Below are 18,366 nucleotides of genomic sequence, written 5' to 3'. Positions count from 1 at the left end.
CTGATTACTTTAAACTCCAAGTACTGACATATTTGTTTATTTTGGGATATGGTTTACCAATTAACAATAAATATGTAGCAGGGTACAATAAATCCCAACATTTTAACTGGCAAATTGGGATTTTAAATTGTTTTCATTTGATTTGTTTCTGCCAAAGAAAAATATGAGCAGAGAAATTAGATGAGGGACCAAATGGTTTCTTGTATGGAGATAAACTACCTTCAGCTACAAATAAACCCTCACTGTCTCTTTCAATGGTTTCACGAGACACCAGAAACAGGTTATTTATACATAACTCTGTGTTTTGCATGGATGTGTAGATTTTTTTTTAACTCACCTGCAGATTGCACTAAAGCCAGAGTCTTAAGATGTCCCGACATCAGGATGTTGCGTAGGTCTCGGTAGCAGCAGTTGAGTGTGATGTACGGTACATCCCGCACCATGAAGTCCTCCACACGGATGTTGTATTTCCTGAGACAAACATGGAAGGAAAGAAGAGTCAATTAAATGTACAAGGTGAAAGAAATAAGTGTCTATTGTTTCACTGAGATGAGGCCTAAGGAAGAAGACAGCTGAAACGGTATTCTATTCATTGGCTAAAAATATAACCACACTCATGTTTAAAAGTTTATACTACACGAGCATCATAATATTTCTAAGTTATTGCCCTTACAGATATGATGACTGCACAGCCTTTCAGCCGTCTGGCCAACACAATAAAAAGTCACAGTGTCAACACATCTTTCGGTTGTTACCGCACCTCCGTGTGTACTTCAGGTGAAGCTGGGTGACACTGCGCAAGCACTTCTCAGCTCAGCAGAATCACACGCCTCAGTACACCAGTTAGATACACTCAGATTTCTCTTCCTGCTGGAGCCGGCCAAGAACTGCAAACACGACAGCCGTCGCTTAATGGCTTCCGCTGCCAAGACCGTCAGCCGTGCCAAGACACGGATTGCGGCCAAACCTCCACTTTTCAACCGGTGACAACTCGCTGTGCTGACCTTTCCTTAGATGTAAAAAAAACTAAATTGATGGCCATGCTTTCCAAGCTCCAATTCAATACATATAATGTACAACTCTAGTCCAGGAGGCCTCTTAGGAAGATGAAGGAAACCTATCAATACACTTCTGCATATTAGAGCATAGGAAGAAGAAAATAAATGCAAGTAAAATTACAGTGTGTATTGTGAAAGAACGAAACCCCTACACAGAGCAACTGGCTATAAATTTAAAACTATAAAACACACCAGGATTAAATTAGTTTCCTGAATTATTTGTATTTTCACCATTTCAGAAGCACGTTCACTTTGAATTATGTATGCATTAGTTGAAACCATAAGAGTCAGCTGTAAGATGAAGAAAAACACACATGCAGCTTTTTGTTCTCACCATCTGAAGCTAAATCAGGTCAAACATCTCTTGTTTTAGGCCAGTTAGAATAACTAAACCAAAGTCACATTAATGAGACATAATTGATCAGATATGTATAGCATTGTATCATTTTGCAATGAATTTAAATATCACAAACATTAGAAGGCCTTGAATTAGAGAGCTTTAGGTTTATTTCCGCCAACTATGTAAAAATGAAACTTTTCACAAAAACATTTCAGAACTCACTTCTCAATGCTAGGACTAAAAAATGAAAAGAAAAAAAAAAATAAGAAAAAAAAAATTATTTTGTCACCTTATTTGTTAAAAAGCGAAATGGTTCTTCTAGCGCCAGACAACTGTATCATCCCAAATATGAAAAAGGCCTTGAAGAAAGTTTCCTCTTTGCGCTGTGCTTTTAATTTACATGTGGATGAGAGAGAATAATGTAAGTGCTTGCCTCTGAACTGGCCACAGCAGCTGCCAAGGCAAATTTCCTTGAGGTGTCAAAGGTGGAAGATATCTAATTGTTTTCCCTCTTAATTCAACCAAGCTGGGAATAGAATCTGATCAGGCATCCTGCATTCTGTATAAACTGTATAACCTGAAAGGTTGCTTCACTTGATTTCCCCAATAACACCAACTGATGCTAAATAAGACTGACACCTTGGAATCCTGATTAAATGAATACTCTGCAACTTTTACGTTTTTGCAGTGACTATTTACACATGGTCTAATTGACGTCAACAAGGTACAGCAAGGCTCAGGTTTCACACTGAGGTGAGGTGGAAAAAGTGTTTAAAAATGCAGAGGTGACAAGCGAGCTGTGATGAGAAAGGTTATGCAATAGTTTCTGCATTTAGAAGTAAAAGCCATTTTTTTGAATAACGTATGATGATGAGCCATTGAAAAAGACTTTAAATATATGAACATATAGAAACTGTGTAGTCAAATTTGTATGTGATTCGAATACCTGACTTTGCAATGCAGTCTAGAAGAAAAAAAATCACATTTTCTTCCTAGAAGATAAATGTTGATAAATGTACATGCTATTATGCTGTATGTGTTTCAGAGCAGTCATTATATAAGTGTTCCTTTATAGTGCTTTGTACATCCATCAAAAATAGCTAATTTCATGATTGAACCTTCCAACTCTTTCTGTGAAATAATTATGTAATAATGTCTGATATGTTTGATGACAGAGTATCCTGTCAAGACAGAGTCAGGAGTACGTAGTAAGAGTAGGGTTTTCTGTTTTTTTGCCACAAACAAAGCAAAGAAGTTATATTGTAGGGCTTGAGACTAACTTTTTACACTGGTTTCACCCAACTATTTTTCTTAGATTCATCCAAATTTTTGGTCACATCACATTTAGACCCTTTTGTTAAACAGACTGTTTTGCTCAAAAATAAACTGGGTGAATTTGTCGCCTTGTGTACAAAGAGTTCTGTGCAAACAAACACACTCTGCCTTTGCAGCCAAGGGGAATAACATCATTGAAAGAACTGCAAAACAAAGTCAATACTGAGATGTGTTTTGTAAAATATGCAGAAAAATTGGATCTGTGCCTTTCGTAGAGAACAAATTCTCTTGAACTTGTTCGAAGATGTATGTTTGGATAATTTCCAAACACTGTTTCAAACAGTCATTTGAGCTTCCCACTGCAATGGGAGCAGAGCAGAGTTGTTTGACTGATGTTTTTCTTGCAGCCTCTTGGGACCCTGTGCTCCGCAATGGATGAGGCAGTTGAGGATGGGGCATGCAGTACTGCCTTCGTACACAGAAATATATATAAATAATGACTTAAAGAGAATAAATGAATAAAAAAAACATAAAAATAAATGCTAATGTGTGTATCTGGTTGCTTGAATTTCACACCATGGTGAGTAAACAGACTTACAGAGCTTTGTTTACTTTTAAATTTTTTATAACCCACACATGTAACTTTATAAAAATTTTTTAGAAGTATTTTCAGAGGATGGCCCAATAAGAATTGATACCTGGGAGCAACCTACTGATCCCAAGACAACAAAAACAAAAGCCAAAAAATATATAAATTGAGGAAAATGTCTTTCTTTACCTGATCCTGGACACAATGCCCGTCCAACTGGTACATGTACTCAAATGCTGGATTTTACAATAGATATGACAGATTATTCAATTGTTGTGGTATAGTGAAGGGAAGAGAAGCTTTTCCAGTAAAAATGATTAAGAGTGACATTCATTGTGCCCTTATTGCGAACTAGACACATTTAGGTTATTGTTCCAATGTAACAGTTTGCAGATATCCAAGCAAAGTTGTCAAATGCCAAGTGCAAATGTTGAAATGGGTGTATCTCTGAGGACACCCAATAAATCCTGCAAAGGAAAAGAACCTCAATACAGAAAATCTATCAACAAAAACTATTAAAGCTGCAGTTGAAGCCAGAAGTTTACATATACTCAATAAAAATACATGTTTTTTGACCTTCATTGTTTGAAAGGTCTGAAGACGGTTTGCCCTCAAGTCACAGTCTTCAAGCTACTGTTTTTATGGATGTATTAATAAAGTGAGGAATAAATGCTGTACTAGTCTTGGAGACTGAAAACAACTCCACACGTCTGTGGACAGCAGGATTACAGTCTGACAAGTCTCTTTCACTGCTCTAAAAATGTTTGGCAAATTTGAAGTAAAGGTACACTGTTAAGTAAATGTAGTTTCCTTACTGTAGTTGTACAGAGTAATCTTTAAAAGGCAGGCACTATTGCATATTTGCTTTAGGCTCTTCTTCAATATATTACGCTGTACGTACTCATGGTGACCCCAGCCCAGCTCTGGGAGGTAGGGCAGCTTCTTGATCCTGATTATGGAGTCGTAGTATGATGGCTGCAAAGACTGAGCCACGACGTTGGCCAGTATAACAGCTATTATCACTGGCAGGATGTGGGAGATCTGACCAGTCAGCTCAAACACAATGACCGCAGTTGAAACGGTGTGGGTGACCGCTCCTGCCAAGGCTGCAGCACCTGTGGATAGGGGAGAACAGCAGAACAGGCAACTCTCAGTGTCATGGTAAGCTCCGGAACACCAGGAGTGGTGTTAACGGAATATTTTCTGAATGGTTTTATAAAATGTAGCAGGAAAATTCAGAAGGCTGTGTGTGATTTTATCAAACTGCAATTCACACCTCTGACCCCTTGGTGAAAACACATAGACGTTTTCAATTTTACGCACAGAGTACATCATGGAGGAAACTAAATCTATCTATCAATCAAAAAACTGAAAAAGTACTTCCATCTGAGAATCACCTCTGACATACTCAATGTATCTCGCTATCTAGGAGCTGAACTTGTTGAAGAGGCTTTATAGCGCATCCCGGTTACAGACTGGTGTAGCTGGACTACTTTGTGGACAGGAAGCGCATAATTTAAGTGCAATCATTTAATTTAATTGTTTATATGTAGTAGTCAGGGCGACAGTTGGTTTTCGTCACTGTGGGTTTCAAACATGTATTTGTCTACTTAATATGTGATGGCAAAATGTGCATTGTCCGTTCTGAAAATTAATCTGAATGAAACACAAATGTAATTGAATTTGTTGTCATCATTTGTTGGTGAACAAATGATGACATTTGTTCACCAGCAAGGTTCACCTGTCAAGTGATTGACAGGTAAAAATTTATTTAATAACCGATTTTATTCTACCCTGTCATTCAAAATGACAGACAAAAAAAACCTGGTGCAATCTCTGATCAAAACGGTCCTAAAAAGATGTTTAAAACACTACAAGAAACCTAAAAACCAAACACTAATCTGCTTAATCAACCATTCCAAGTCATTCTCCTGTTATCAGTTTCATTCATCAGATCTAAAACTCTTCTTCAAACTCTCTGCTCAGCTAAATAAATTCACATTCTACTCCAACACACCCATAAAGCAGAAATCGACCCACGCATCTAATTTAATGCTGGAGGAAATCTCTGCATCAACATTTTTTTTTTCCTTTCTCAAAAGTGATGTAGAAAGAGTTGTATAAAATCTGGGGCTAAACAGACAGAGCAGCATGGTGTGAATGAGTCTTCATACAGACAGAGAAAATGGATGAGTCCAATTTTAAACAGTGGGTAAAAAGAGGAACAGTGGAGAATGAGAGAATTAAAGAGACCAATACAAGGAGAGAATGAACAAACAGATGCTAGATGGGAGAGTTCGCACCAGGTTTCATTGTTCTTTCCCATAACTTAATTAAGCCGTGTCTGCCTCCCTCCCCTCAGATAAATGCTGCTGCTGCTCTCCGCCCGTCCTAATGCTCAGTCCTTAGAGCGAGCTCTGCTGTGAGATGAAAGAGGCTCATCAGAATGTCGGGCCTGCAAAGGGCTGAGTCATCAGCTACAGCACGGCACAACAGCATCAGCAAGCCCAGAAAAAAAAGGAAAACAGCAGGCGCCGAGGCTGCAGCAGAGACATAATCAGCACTGCTGTCAACAAGTAGGACTGCAGCAACACTGGATCTCACACCCGCAACTTTAAGAAATATTGTGGATGTGTAATCATTGTTTAAAAATAAAGTAAAATCAATCATTTCTACCACTCATCTACAGTATATAAAAAAACTTATTGAATCTTCATTAATAAAGTTCACCAACAAGTGATGATTATGTTGTGATTTACCTCTTTCAAAAAAGTACTTTTGCATTCAGTTGATTTTGTTGCGTCATTTTTGTTTCCATTATGTTCAACTCTCACAACTTTTTCATGCTTTTTATTTGTGGTGCATCAGAAAGTTTTGATCTTGAGATGGGAGCTCAAACCTAATAAGAATAAAACTATACGAATGCTACAAATACACAAAATCAGACATTCATACTTATTCAAAAGCATAACCAGAAAGAAAAGAAGAAAAAAAGTTATCTGGTAATAAATTAATGAGTGCTCAACATACCCACAATAGCATAGCCTCCCGGCACTATAGGATAGATGGATTCATCAGCGTGAATGCCATCTGGGAACCAGGCTGCCATGCATTCTCCAACCAAACGACCAAACGCTGCTCCTATAATGGCCAAACCACAGGGACACATGGATGAAGAAAAACGGTCAGACCTCGGGTTTCTGCCTACATGTAGAGAAATAATAAACCTACATTTCTGTACAATGGAATGACTACACCTGGTTCCAAACTAGGGCTGTGCAATTAATATCAATTTTGCGATATATATCGATATTTTCTTTCCTAGAAAAAAAAAAATCGATATTCATCCGCAAGTATCGTAACATCCAACTGTCACCTTGCTCACTCACTGCTTGCTTCTCCGGGAGAGTGATTAGGTCATCAGGCTTAGAGTGATTCCTTCAGACCTAAATTTTTGTACAATGGAATGACTACACCTGGTTCCAAACTATAAATACTACATTTAACACATTCCGTTCTGCAGTGCTACATTTCCCCATTGAAGAGTTACAACAGGGTGAAAGGTGTAGATTTAGGTGTAAAGTAATTCTGCAAGGCCCTGATTGCTACAACTGAGGTAAAAAGATAAGACTATAAACCCCATCTGATGGATATGTTGGTGGATTAGAGTCTTAAAGTGGAAAGCCAGCAACAGTGATACATCTGGCTCCACAGAAATTGCCACCTTCTTCTTAGCAGGTAGAAACTTATTTCTTAAAAACATACTGGTCATTTTGCTGATTAAAATTGTATAAATAACACATGAAAGTTTTTAGTGTTTAGTTTTCCAATACTGATTTGTGCAACTAGACTAAATCTTATGAAAAAAAATTAGGACACCCTAGCAAATAGTCATCCCTTTAAACAAAAATGTTTTGAGTTATAATCATGTTTCAGGATCCAGTTCTGATTAGACGCAGATGTTCTCACATTTCCCTCAAGTACTATTTAATATACGACTGAATAGGCAGAACCTGCTGCAGCAAAGCAGAAACAAACCATAGCACTTCCTCTGTCATACTTCACAGTTGGTATTTCCTGGAGTGTTGCATTTAGTCAAAAATGCTCTATTCTTGTGTCCAAATATTTAAAAATTTGACTCATCTGTCCAAAGAACTTTATTCCAAAAATCCTTGCGTCTCATTTTTTCCAACATATTTTTTTTCCTTAAACTCCATACATTCTCAAGTTAAACTTGAGAATGTATGGTCCTGTGATGTCATCTCAGGCTTTTTGGAAACTTATTTTAACCTTCTATGGTCTACATTCAGGGTCATCTTGCTTGGAGAGCAAAAATATTCCTCACCACATTTGCATTTTTATTACATTGTGCAAAAAATCTTAACCATACTCATATTTCTTAGTATTTTCATAGTTGATAATTCACATATGCTGATATCTTAGAAAAACACAGACTATCATTGTGTGTCTTAATGTCTTCACATTTTGCAGACTTTTACCAAATAGGAGATAGCAATAACAGTTTTTTTTATTATGATTAAAATCCAATCAGGGTTCTGCCATAATAGTTCTGAACAATTTTGATGGGTTTTTCATTGCTTTTAGGAAAAGGCTGTCCTCTCAGTCACTACTTTCTTTTGGTTGCACCAGAATCAAAACGTTGATATGATAAACTGATGCTGTAACTAGACTTTTTAAAACATCCTGTGTAATTCGTCATCTCTCTCCTGTTTTATCCGTTTAAAACAAGTCTTTGATGGGGCTGATTAGACTTCCTAAATGACAGTCTAACTTCACCTATTAAAAAAAACAGACCTGAGCTCACTGTTCTAAAACACACATTGTTAATTGTTCATTACCAATGACAAACACAGGCACAAAAGCTCCACAGGGCACAGGCATGGTGATGGCCAAGGCAGTCATCCAAAACTAAAGAGAAAGAAAAAAAAAGTGAGATAAAGACATAAAATGAAAGAACAGGGTGGCATTTCAATTAGACACAAAGTCCTATGCAGTGTGCCCAAACATGATAGCTAAGCTGAATCTCAAATCAGCAGTGAGGGGGCGGCCATGCGAGGTTTATTGCCGAGGTTAGATTGAACTGTCACATTCATTCTACATTTGACAAAGACCCTGAAATAAAGCTTGTGTAATGACTGGCCTTCGCCGATTGGCTGACGCCACAGCAGGCAAGGGGAGAGGACAGCTAATTAGGCAAGAAAAGGAAAATGTCAGCGCCGACAATGTGTAAGCATTGCTCTATGTGCACATGTATCGGAGGGCCTGTGTTTAAAAGTATCAACAGTTTCCAGCTACACAGATATTACACAAGATACCTCGTTAATATTCATACAAAGCTCCACTCAATGATCACAATATTGATCAGTTTTAATATATGAACAGTCATTACATCCTTGACACTGAAGTAACCAAATGCAACTAAGAAGATTGGAATACATAATCAATAGTTAGCCAAATATAATATTAGTTTGAGGTTCAACAATGATTGCTTTTTAAATGTACACATGGAGCAAAAGATGGATCAGTGGTAGAGAAAGTAAACCATATATAAAGGCTACAGTCCTTGATGCAACTGTCCCAGGCTTGATTCCCAGCAGCATGATGAGTACTGCATGTGCTGCCCTTCAGTTTCAGCCGTTTTTCCTGTCAAAGTACTAATCAGTAAAAGCCTTTCTCAACATGCTACCCTGAACAGCAGCAGAAATATAAGCATTTGGGGTCATTTTTATAGTGATGTGCTGATGACTTAAAGTCTATCCTTAGAGTATATTTATCTCTAAACAAAGTTAGTGTGGTGGACAGGTCAAGTTGATTATTGATAAAATTATTAATATAAAGAAAATGTGAGGACAATGTACCTGACTAATTCTTATGGACATTCAGTCAGGTGTAGGAACTGCTGATCTAAATATCATCCTCTGGCTGGCATAATCAGTTTGAGTCAGTTTTAGGCACAGCTCTGTAGTTTCTTCTGTCTTATGGATTTGTTTTAAATTGTTGAAGTACAACTCAAATAATATTAGATAACGCTACATTTTATGCTGACTCAGACTTACACTGCCTACATGATGTTAAAGTTCAGCTAAAAACTGAGCTTCCTAGTATGCTTTATTTGAAGAAAAGTGGGAGGACAGACTCATGAATTGTATTTTTAAACAAAGCAAAAATAACAAAACCAGAACTGGTGCTGCATAAGCCATAGCACCGGTTCTTAGTATTTCCATCATGAACTTAAAAGAACTGCAGGTGATGTTTTGTCTACAGTCAGCCTGTGAGATGATCTGAAATTACTCCTCAACTATTTAGGTCAGTTTGGTCTATTAATTCACTTCTTGCTTCAATATGGGGGATGAATTTTTTATTCATCTAAGCCACACAAAATTGAGACGTTGTCACATTAAACATTTACACGCCCAAAGTACACCATGTGAATTGGAGTATTATACAAACTATTAGACAAATCTCATTGCTGTATTAATCTCATGGTTTCAAATAGACTTTTTAATTACACTCATTGCTCCATCTCTCTCCTTCCTCTCTCCGGACCCTCTGCTCCATCTATAGTTAGTAGTAATTAAGGCCGGCTGCCATGGTGACGTAATGCATCTCCTGCTGCAACCCTGAACTGCTACCGTTTTCACACCTCGAGCAAACACACATATGTGCGTAGGTGTTCACACACCCCCGCAGCACACACCATAACACATACTCTGTGATGAGAATCAAAGCTCCATGCTGCCAGACACACAAACATTTGATTACACTAAATGAGCCTCATGGGGAAAATAAAGCAGACATTGGATTCTTCAGACTCCCTTTTCCCTCATATTGTTGCTCTTCCACTCAGACAGTGAAACACAAATGAGAAAGAGGGAGTATTGAAGGATCTCTGGATTTATAATAAAAGCTTAAACTTAAGGTTGAGGCCATGTGTTCTGTGGAGAGAATCACAGGTGTCGCTGTGTAGGTGTTTGACATTATCTGACAGCATTAAAACCCAAACTGAGTGGAGAATGTGGCCATCTAAATGATTTGTAATGTTCAACTGAATGGGTTTTCTGAAACAATCACTAGGAAATGATTTTAATTAAAGTTCTAAATGTGTGCCATATCTAACCTTTAATGTGTTAATTACTATGGTTCAAAAGCTTTAGTTTTCAATAATCAAAATGCAATAATCAAACTGCTGAGATTGATTTACAAAGCTTTGAAGTCTAGATAAAAATAAAATAATAATAATAAAACCATGAAAATGACTATATCAGAAATATTCCAAAGAAACTGAAGCTTGGAAGCTGAAATACCTAAATACACTGTTAATTCACATGCTTCTGGCTGACGATTTCATTTATTTTATTTGCAACCGATTGACGGAGAAGAGATTAGAAAAACAGTTGAAATTAACTTTCGTGGTAATGCTAAAATGATTTTTACTGCGCATATTAAGATATTTTTGGAATTTGAACAAAAAGGGGCAGTTACTGTTTTTACAGTATGCAAATATTACCAGATTTCAGCTATTTGTGGATGGCTGTGGTCCTTAAACCACACACACAAAGAAAAACAACAACAGCATTTTTCTGATACTTGGAAAAGGTTTTTGGTGCATCAAATAATATTTTTGTCAGATTAATATTTTTTATGGTAATGTGTCAATCTCCACTTTATGTTGCCACCTACAGTCTGAGTCACCCACTTTCAACAATCCCATTTAATTTGACAGACTTGAACATCCTCCTCTCTGAGAAAACCACTTTGAAAAATGTCAAACACAGACAATTTTAACCACTATGGAGAGATGAGGAGAAAAATAAAATTGGAATAAAAGCGGAAGGCACAATGTACACTGATGAAGGCAAAAACTGACATAAATTGACGAGTCTGGGTTACAGATTTATTTTTTGTGGTCCAACAGAACTACACACTATTACTTTTGGGCATAATGGGAATTTTATTTTCATGCTTTAAATGATTTTCTGAACATCTGGGACATGAGTCTGAACAAAGACAAAAGTTTTCCGATCACTGTAGAGAAACTTTAGTGTCAATCTGCACAAAACCTTGTGCACATAAGTATTGATATTAAACGTAATGTTGGGATCGGCCTCCATTAAGCTGGAATCTGAAAAGAGCACCTCGTCTGGAGGGTGTAGATGACAGGGTAATATGATCCAGCTGCTTGTTTGCACAGAAAAATCCACTCAAACCCAGGTGAACGTGACAAGATGCTGCCGGCTGTGTCGTTTCCATCCCCATAGGACAGCAGTCCTTACCATGGCAACCACTCTGACGTCTGTAAAGTTACAGCGGCCTACAAATCCCCCGTGGCTCAGGGTTACATCCGAGATAAACTAATGAAAAGATCCCTGTAGGCTGTTAATGTCCCTCCATGTATTTTTAATAAGTCACTGATGGAAAAAGTACCTCAACTATAGTAATGTCATGTTTCAGGCTGAATGCTATTGGTGGTTAAAGCTGCTGCACTGAAGGTTTAGTCTAGAAACCTCAATGTTTATGAATCATGTTTAGCTTAAAGCTAACATACTGACAGAGCACCACCATGTGTCACATGTGTACTATTTTTAAGCAAATAGGTTGTCAATGGGGAACTTTCTTTAAGATATATGAAGATATTAGAACAATATATTTTTTTAAATTACCTCAATTCTGTCTCTCAGCCTCTCGCAGCCTGAACAAACAGTAGCAGCTGCTTCTATTTAAAATAGTTGGCTCTGAGTTTTCTTTAATCAATAGCAGCCTCCACACTATTAGGAATTTTATGCGATAGTGCTCAGTATGGTGTGATCACCGATCAGGAAGGATCATAATTAAGTTTCTATCCTGTTCAGTTTCATTTGTCATATGCACATTAAGACAAAGTCAACAATGCAATGAAATGCTTTGCATGAGAAGAACTGTTCAAATGGCTATAAAATAAAGAACTGCCAGCATTCAATGGAAGTAAAAATATAAATATAAATCAATGAATATATAATATTTACAACTGCAGAAGAAATCTAGCAAACAATACAGTAAAATATACACTGCAGGACAAAGAAAGTGTTGGCAGTATTTCATAGTATTTAACAGATGATAATAAGGCTTACATGATTATTGCATTAACGTTGAGATGAGTTAAAATAGTAAAGTAGTGACATACATGACAGTCATAAGATGCAGCAGTTATAGACATAAGTGTCACAAATGTGGCTTGTAGTGCAGTATTATTGTTGAGAGTTTAGTACTCTCAACAATAATAAGCCACATAACAACAGAATTTAGTGACAGTTTGTGGATAATGCTCGTCTTTGAGTCTTTTTGTGTGTGCTGGCCGGCTCCTGTACCGTAAACTACAGAGTAGCAGTTGGAAAAGTTCTTGTGCTGAATGGGTGCAGTCACCAATCAACTTGGGTTTCCAGTCAATTTCTAGGAATAACATTATCTTACAATTATATTGACTTTGAGAGCAACAATCTAGGATTCATTAAGCTGTTCTCCTGTTTTATGATTGCAGCGCAAGACCCGTTTATTATAGCTGCTTATAAAGATCGGAGGTGACAACCTGAAAAGGCTGATTTTGAGGATTTGATGTTGTTTGATTTGCATTGATTTTGATCAAGAATCAATAGCACTACATTGAAACGCTGGTATTTTCCCTAAAATGAGCACCACATACCCGCAGAAGCATCAGTACATGTAGAACATGTGTCATGGGACTAACCAACTCACATGAAGAATAAATAAATCTTGAAATATCAAGATTTGTTTTAACCTCTTGCACCCAAGAGGGGGGTAAAATGAATTTCCGCCTGACAAAAACATACAAAAATAAATCAATAATAACCCCCAGTTATCAGATTAAAATCAGCTGATCATATGTGGGTTAAGCACGACTATTTGTCCTGCCAGGACTAATGCTACACTCAATTACATTTCCTAACTATTACTGTAACAAATCTTATGCAGCAGAAATGACTCACTCCCCCAGAGGAATCATTAATTTTTCATTTAATCTTATTTAATCGACTCACTGTATGTCTCACAGAAGAGGTCCACGGCCATCAGACATAATTATGAGGATTTCCAACCACAAACTGGATGGAGACTTCTGTAAGCCAAGATTTTAGTACAAGAAAATAACTCTACAGCATGAAAAGCTTTGATGTTTTAAAACCTTCAAGGAGCAGCCAGAAAACACAGAAGGGATCCTAAATTAAAATCCATTTAGAATATTCCTAATGAACTGCATGAATTTTGAAGGTGGCTTTAATAAGACATATTATTTATAGAGCTGCTTCAGGCTTATACTATTTTCGAGGAAGAGGAAGTACGGTAGTTATTGTATTCAGTTCAATTCAAAAACGGATATTACATCTTCAGACGTTGTTGGCAAAGTCTGGACAGGAATGCAAAGTTAGATTTGAGCAGCCTGAAGCGGGACTGTGTTTATATCTGCACCATTATCAGAGACAGTGAACAGTACCAGGAGTCCCAGGACACAACAACCTTAAAAACAAGTTATTCCTCAACGTCATGAGACAGTTTGTCCGTATCAAGGTATGTCAGACTTTAATTTTTTTTCTTTCTTTTTTCTCTTTTTTTAAATTTAAAACTGCAGAAAAACTTTAGGTCAAATCATTGATTTCTTTCTGATAGCATAGAACAGAAGTGATGTTAAACTTGCCCTTCCCCTCTGTTGCTGCACATTGCTGGTCAGCAGGCTGAAAGAAGGCAACTACATATACTTGTTTTTTTTTCTTCAAAATATATGCAACAGGGTTTTTCTTTTACTCAAGGTCATCATACTAAAATGCTCTCAGCTCATGTCTAATATTGAAATATCTAAATAAAGTTGGAGTGGGTTGGCCAAAAAACTTATGTAAGAGAAATACTGTGGAAGATCCAAAATAGGCTGTTTGTTTGTAGGAGACGAGCTGGTCTATTAACAGGACCAGCTGTCTCCTGTGCAGTGCTGATAAAGGTGTAATTTTTTTTAACAGCCACTATAGCCACAGAAGAAAAACAGCAAGGATTTGTTTGCACATATTTTACACTTCTAGATAAAACACTGGATTATTTAAAAAAATGACCATGTTTGTGACACTCTCATTAGTGCTAATGTTTCTATTATTGTTTCTCTCTGTCTTTATGCATCTGCCTAAAGCCTCTCAATAAGTTGCTGTGTGCAAAACTTCATCTCAAGCAGATATTTGTACCTTAATGAAGGCAATCTGCGCCCGAGGAAGTGTAACTAAGATGGAATCTGTACTTTAATCCCAAACATGATAATAATAGGCTAAGGTCATGTCAAGCAGCAGAACAAGTGATGGCTACAAATGGGTGCTAATGAAAAATAAAACCATTGTGGTTCCTTTTCAGCCACTTGGGTAACACATTCTCAAAATAACTCAAGTGTTTGAACAAATGCTATGTGGGTAAAACACACTTATAAAACCAAAGCCCTGAAACCCATTAAAGGTCTCCCCAATTAGCCTCATGGTAAGACAGAATTCTTAATGCCAGTTTTGTGTTCCTTGAAAATTTTAATGTAACCCATTTCAAGCTGTTGGACAAGAACAGCTAAAAGTTACATAAATAATTATTTAAATGGCAAAGTGGTTATGAAACAGCGTAACTATTATCTATCATTAGTGACAGGGCATGTTTGAAATGAGGTCTGTACTTTTCACCCCTCCAACAGACATTATGTTTTAAAAATAATGAGACCAACTAGATTCTGTATTGAACTTAATAAGGCTTAATAGACTGGGAAAATTGCCTATATTTGTTTTGACCTCAATGACAAGTGCAATCATAAAACCCTCACTCTGGTTGTGTGTGTTTTTAGATGGCAGTCATTTGTTTTTCACTATAATTTGATGAAACATGGATCTGACATCAAAGCTACATAATATGTTGCAAATGTATTCAAATCTATTGTGGTAGGATCTTCTCCTATATGCACTGAAAATACATAAAGAAAGCATTATATCTATATACTAGAGATGTGCCAATCAGGTTTTTTCCTGCCGATACCGATTCCGGTCACCGATACCGATAATAAAATAATTATTAGCGGTAATAATAATAATAATAATAATTTTTTTAATCATAAGCACTACCGGTTACATTATGTGGAAAAAGGAACCATAAATTCACCTTAATTTAGACAAAAACTTGTTTTTAAAAACCAAAACAGGCATTGTGCAAATTGTACTGCTATCTGTAATACTATTCTTAACAGACTGAAAACATATGAAGGTTCTGAAGAGGCTAAATAATGCAAAAAGTCAAAATAAAACCTCTCAACATTGCCAAAGAAATTCAAGTATAAAACTTAACATTCAAAGGCAAATACATGTTCCATTACAATAAAGAGCCATCTGAAGCCACCTGAGTTACTGAATGAAACCTTCCTGATAGCATGGCGGCTAGCTGATTACTGCTAGTTCTGATTGGCTGTTTCTGACTGAGCGGAGTAATTATGCAGAACAGGGAGGAGTTCGATTATTTTTTTTTAGAGATTATCTGTCTCATGTTAGGACAGCGAAAGTTTTAATACGTATGTAAAATTTACTTTTTTAAGTTAGATGCTGCAGCTTTAAGCAGAGGTTCGATGTGAGAGTCACTACCAGGTGGAGCAGAAGCGGCGCTCCGTCTGTGAAATATTACTACCTGTAGCGCGCAGCAGCGGTTCAACAGCGAGAACAGAAACAGCGTCTTACATCGCAGCTTGAAGACTTAAATAACTTTGCAGGTTATTTGTTTAGCTTTCCGACAGTCATGCTAATCCGGGTGAGTGTTTGTAGCTGCGCGCTGCTTTACCTGCTATGTGATCGCTCCGTTTGTCTTTTTTTTTACTGCAGTGAGCCTCCATGTAGCCAAACTCCGTTAAGTATGGCATTGTTTTGATGCCATATTAGATTCGTCGTGTTGATGCATTTTGACCCGCTTCACCCCGTATGCTTCAATTTTCCGCTGCAACACGTAAATGTCCTCAATCACTCAGTGAGTTATAGTTACACATCACTTAGTATTTGCTGCTGCGCGCTTGCACAGTCTGAAGGAAAGAGGAGACCAGCTCCACAGGCAGGCTGCGAAATGAAATGCAGGTGATCGGTTTGTGTGATCGGCAACAAGAGACCGTGATCGGCGATCACCGATCACACACTTTTTCACGGAAATCGGCCGATCTACTATATACTAATTAGGAATGTGAAGGAGGGAAAACTTACATTTCTTATCAGACAGCAGAAAGGACCTTTGCTAAGTAACTCGATAGTAACATTTACCATTACAAAAACAATTTTTTTTATACTGAATTGATGCTTTATTAGATGGACTAAATCACTTCAGCTCTTCAACAAATATTGTTTCCAAATAATTTACTTAGTAAAACCAAAAGACTGTTATCTAAGAACATTGCACCAGATGCAGCTTGAATTAACTGAATGCTTTTGAAGTAAATGAACAACACTAGAGATTGGAGAATGATCTAGGTTTTAATAAATGTGTTTGTTGTAAAATCATGGCCACTGCTGTATTTTAGTTGGTACTTTGTTACCAACTGTGACTCTGTTATAAAGTAATAACTTTCCTTGTGTTTGGGCCTGATCGGAGGAGTGTGTCTCCCGTTTTATATGTACCTGGTGACTAATTTAATACTCAACGAAATAGTATTTTATTTGAATTGCTGTGTGTTAGTTGGACAGCGTTTACATTGGTAAAGGGCAACTTAACCCTTTCATGCATGAATTATGATCCTTTGATACCATTGACAAATGTCAATGGTATCAGTTATGACAGACCATGGAGGACATTTATACTCAATCAGCTAGAAGCGCTGTATGATCCTGTGTGTAAACCATTTTCAGAGGACAGTGCTTCTTCCCAGGAGCCCCTCCTCGATTCCCACTCCAATTACAGTCCAGTCAGCTCTGTGACACTATAAGGCACACACACTGCTGTTTTCAGACACAGACAGCAGAGGACACACACCTGCATTAATATACCCGTTTCACCCTGAGAGCTCATAATAGCACAAGACTAAAAATAACATTGAACTATTAAGAATGGTAAATTGGTTAGCAGCTTTGAGAGTGCACAAAGCTGCTAACCAATGAGCTGAGCTGAAGCTAGCATCTTCACAGTAAGTGGTAACATTTCAGTGTCCCTGCTTAATCAGGGCAAGTTGCTAGTTGTTAGCAGAGCTGAAGCTGATGGAAAACTGCACGCACCTTTTCTATTCATCACAGGAAACAGTGTTTCATAAGTTTCAGTATGAAAAAGGGAGCATCAAGACAAGATGGCTGCCAGGCTGAATAAAAGAACCAGTCATTATAGAGAAGAAGCGGGAGTGAGAGCAATCTCGCCTTTGAAAATCACCAGGCTGAACCCTGCAAAACCAAAGGCTGTAATTAGACCGAGCCATTACAGCCCCGCTTTGCATGTCGAGTCAGGGTGATGGAGATAGAGAGAGGACATTAGTCAGTGCATGGCAACAAGTACATGCTCAACTGCTCAACAAGGTTTGTTCAGGTGGTGTTTTATACCGCAGTGGTGCTTCCAGAAATATTTCACAGGGGTCGATAGATTAGTAAATATTTTGGGGTGATGCAGCTAAAAAATAAATGGATAATTTACCCACAGTTGGACAATAAAGGATATTTCTATTTCATTTTAAGTTACAATAGAAAAAGGTACATGGAAAAGGTCCGTGGAGATAAAGCACAGTGAGAAAGTTTACAGACTTTAGTCAGGAGTGGAGGTTCATCTTCCAGCCTGACAACAACTCTTAACATACAGCCAGGGATAAGATGAAGTGGAATGATAGATGTGTCCATGCTTCAACACAGATGAATTATATGCTGAATTGCCTCCTTAATATGTCAGAAAGTTCTGCAAAGGCCTGGTAACAACTACGGATGAGGAAAACATATTTTTCCTCCTGCGGGAAACTTTGTAGCATCTGGACAGTTTATGATGAATGTATAAGGTCACATGCAAAGAGAAAATCACTTGGGTGAGAACCATCATATGCAGGATGGGTGAAAGTGAACGGAAATGTTTTAAAATAGAAGGAA

The 18,366-nt window shown here is 37.5% G+C and overlaps 1 protein-coding gene across 3 annotated transcripts in view; it reads right to left on the bottom strand.

Moving 5' to 3' along the window:
• Window positions 1–18,366, bottom strand: part of LOC103475184 (chloride channel protein 2) — a 104,288-nt gene that overhangs the window by 26,069 nt on the left and 59,853 nt on the right. For all 3 annotated transcript variants that reach the window (XM_081614548.1, XM_081614550.1, XM_081614549.1), the window contains exons 13-16: window positions 8,122–8,191; window positions 6,293–6,403; window positions 4,164–4,377; window positions 338–471 (exon numbers count right to left, since the gene is read on the bottom strand). In XM_081614548.1, the coding sequence (XP_081470674.1) occupies window positions 338–471; window positions 4,164–4,377; window positions 6,293–6,403; window positions 8,122–8,191 (529 nt within the window). The remainder of the gene's footprint in view (window positions 1–337; window positions 472–4,163; window positions 4,378–6,292; window positions 6,404–8,121; window positions 8,192–18,366) is intronic.

Source organism: Poecilia reticulata, chromosome 13 (genome assembly GCF_904066995.2).
Source record: "Poecilia reticulata chromosome 13, P_reticulata-male-v2, whole genome shotgun sequence".
In the NCBI taxonomy this organism is placed as follows: domain Eukaryota; kingdom Metazoa; phylum Chordata; class Actinopteri; order Cyprinodontiformes; family Poeciliidae; genus Poecilia; species Poecilia reticulata.
The sequence above is the reverse complement of the archived record's forward strand: the minus strand, read 5'-3'. Positions and strand labels throughout refer to the sequence as shown.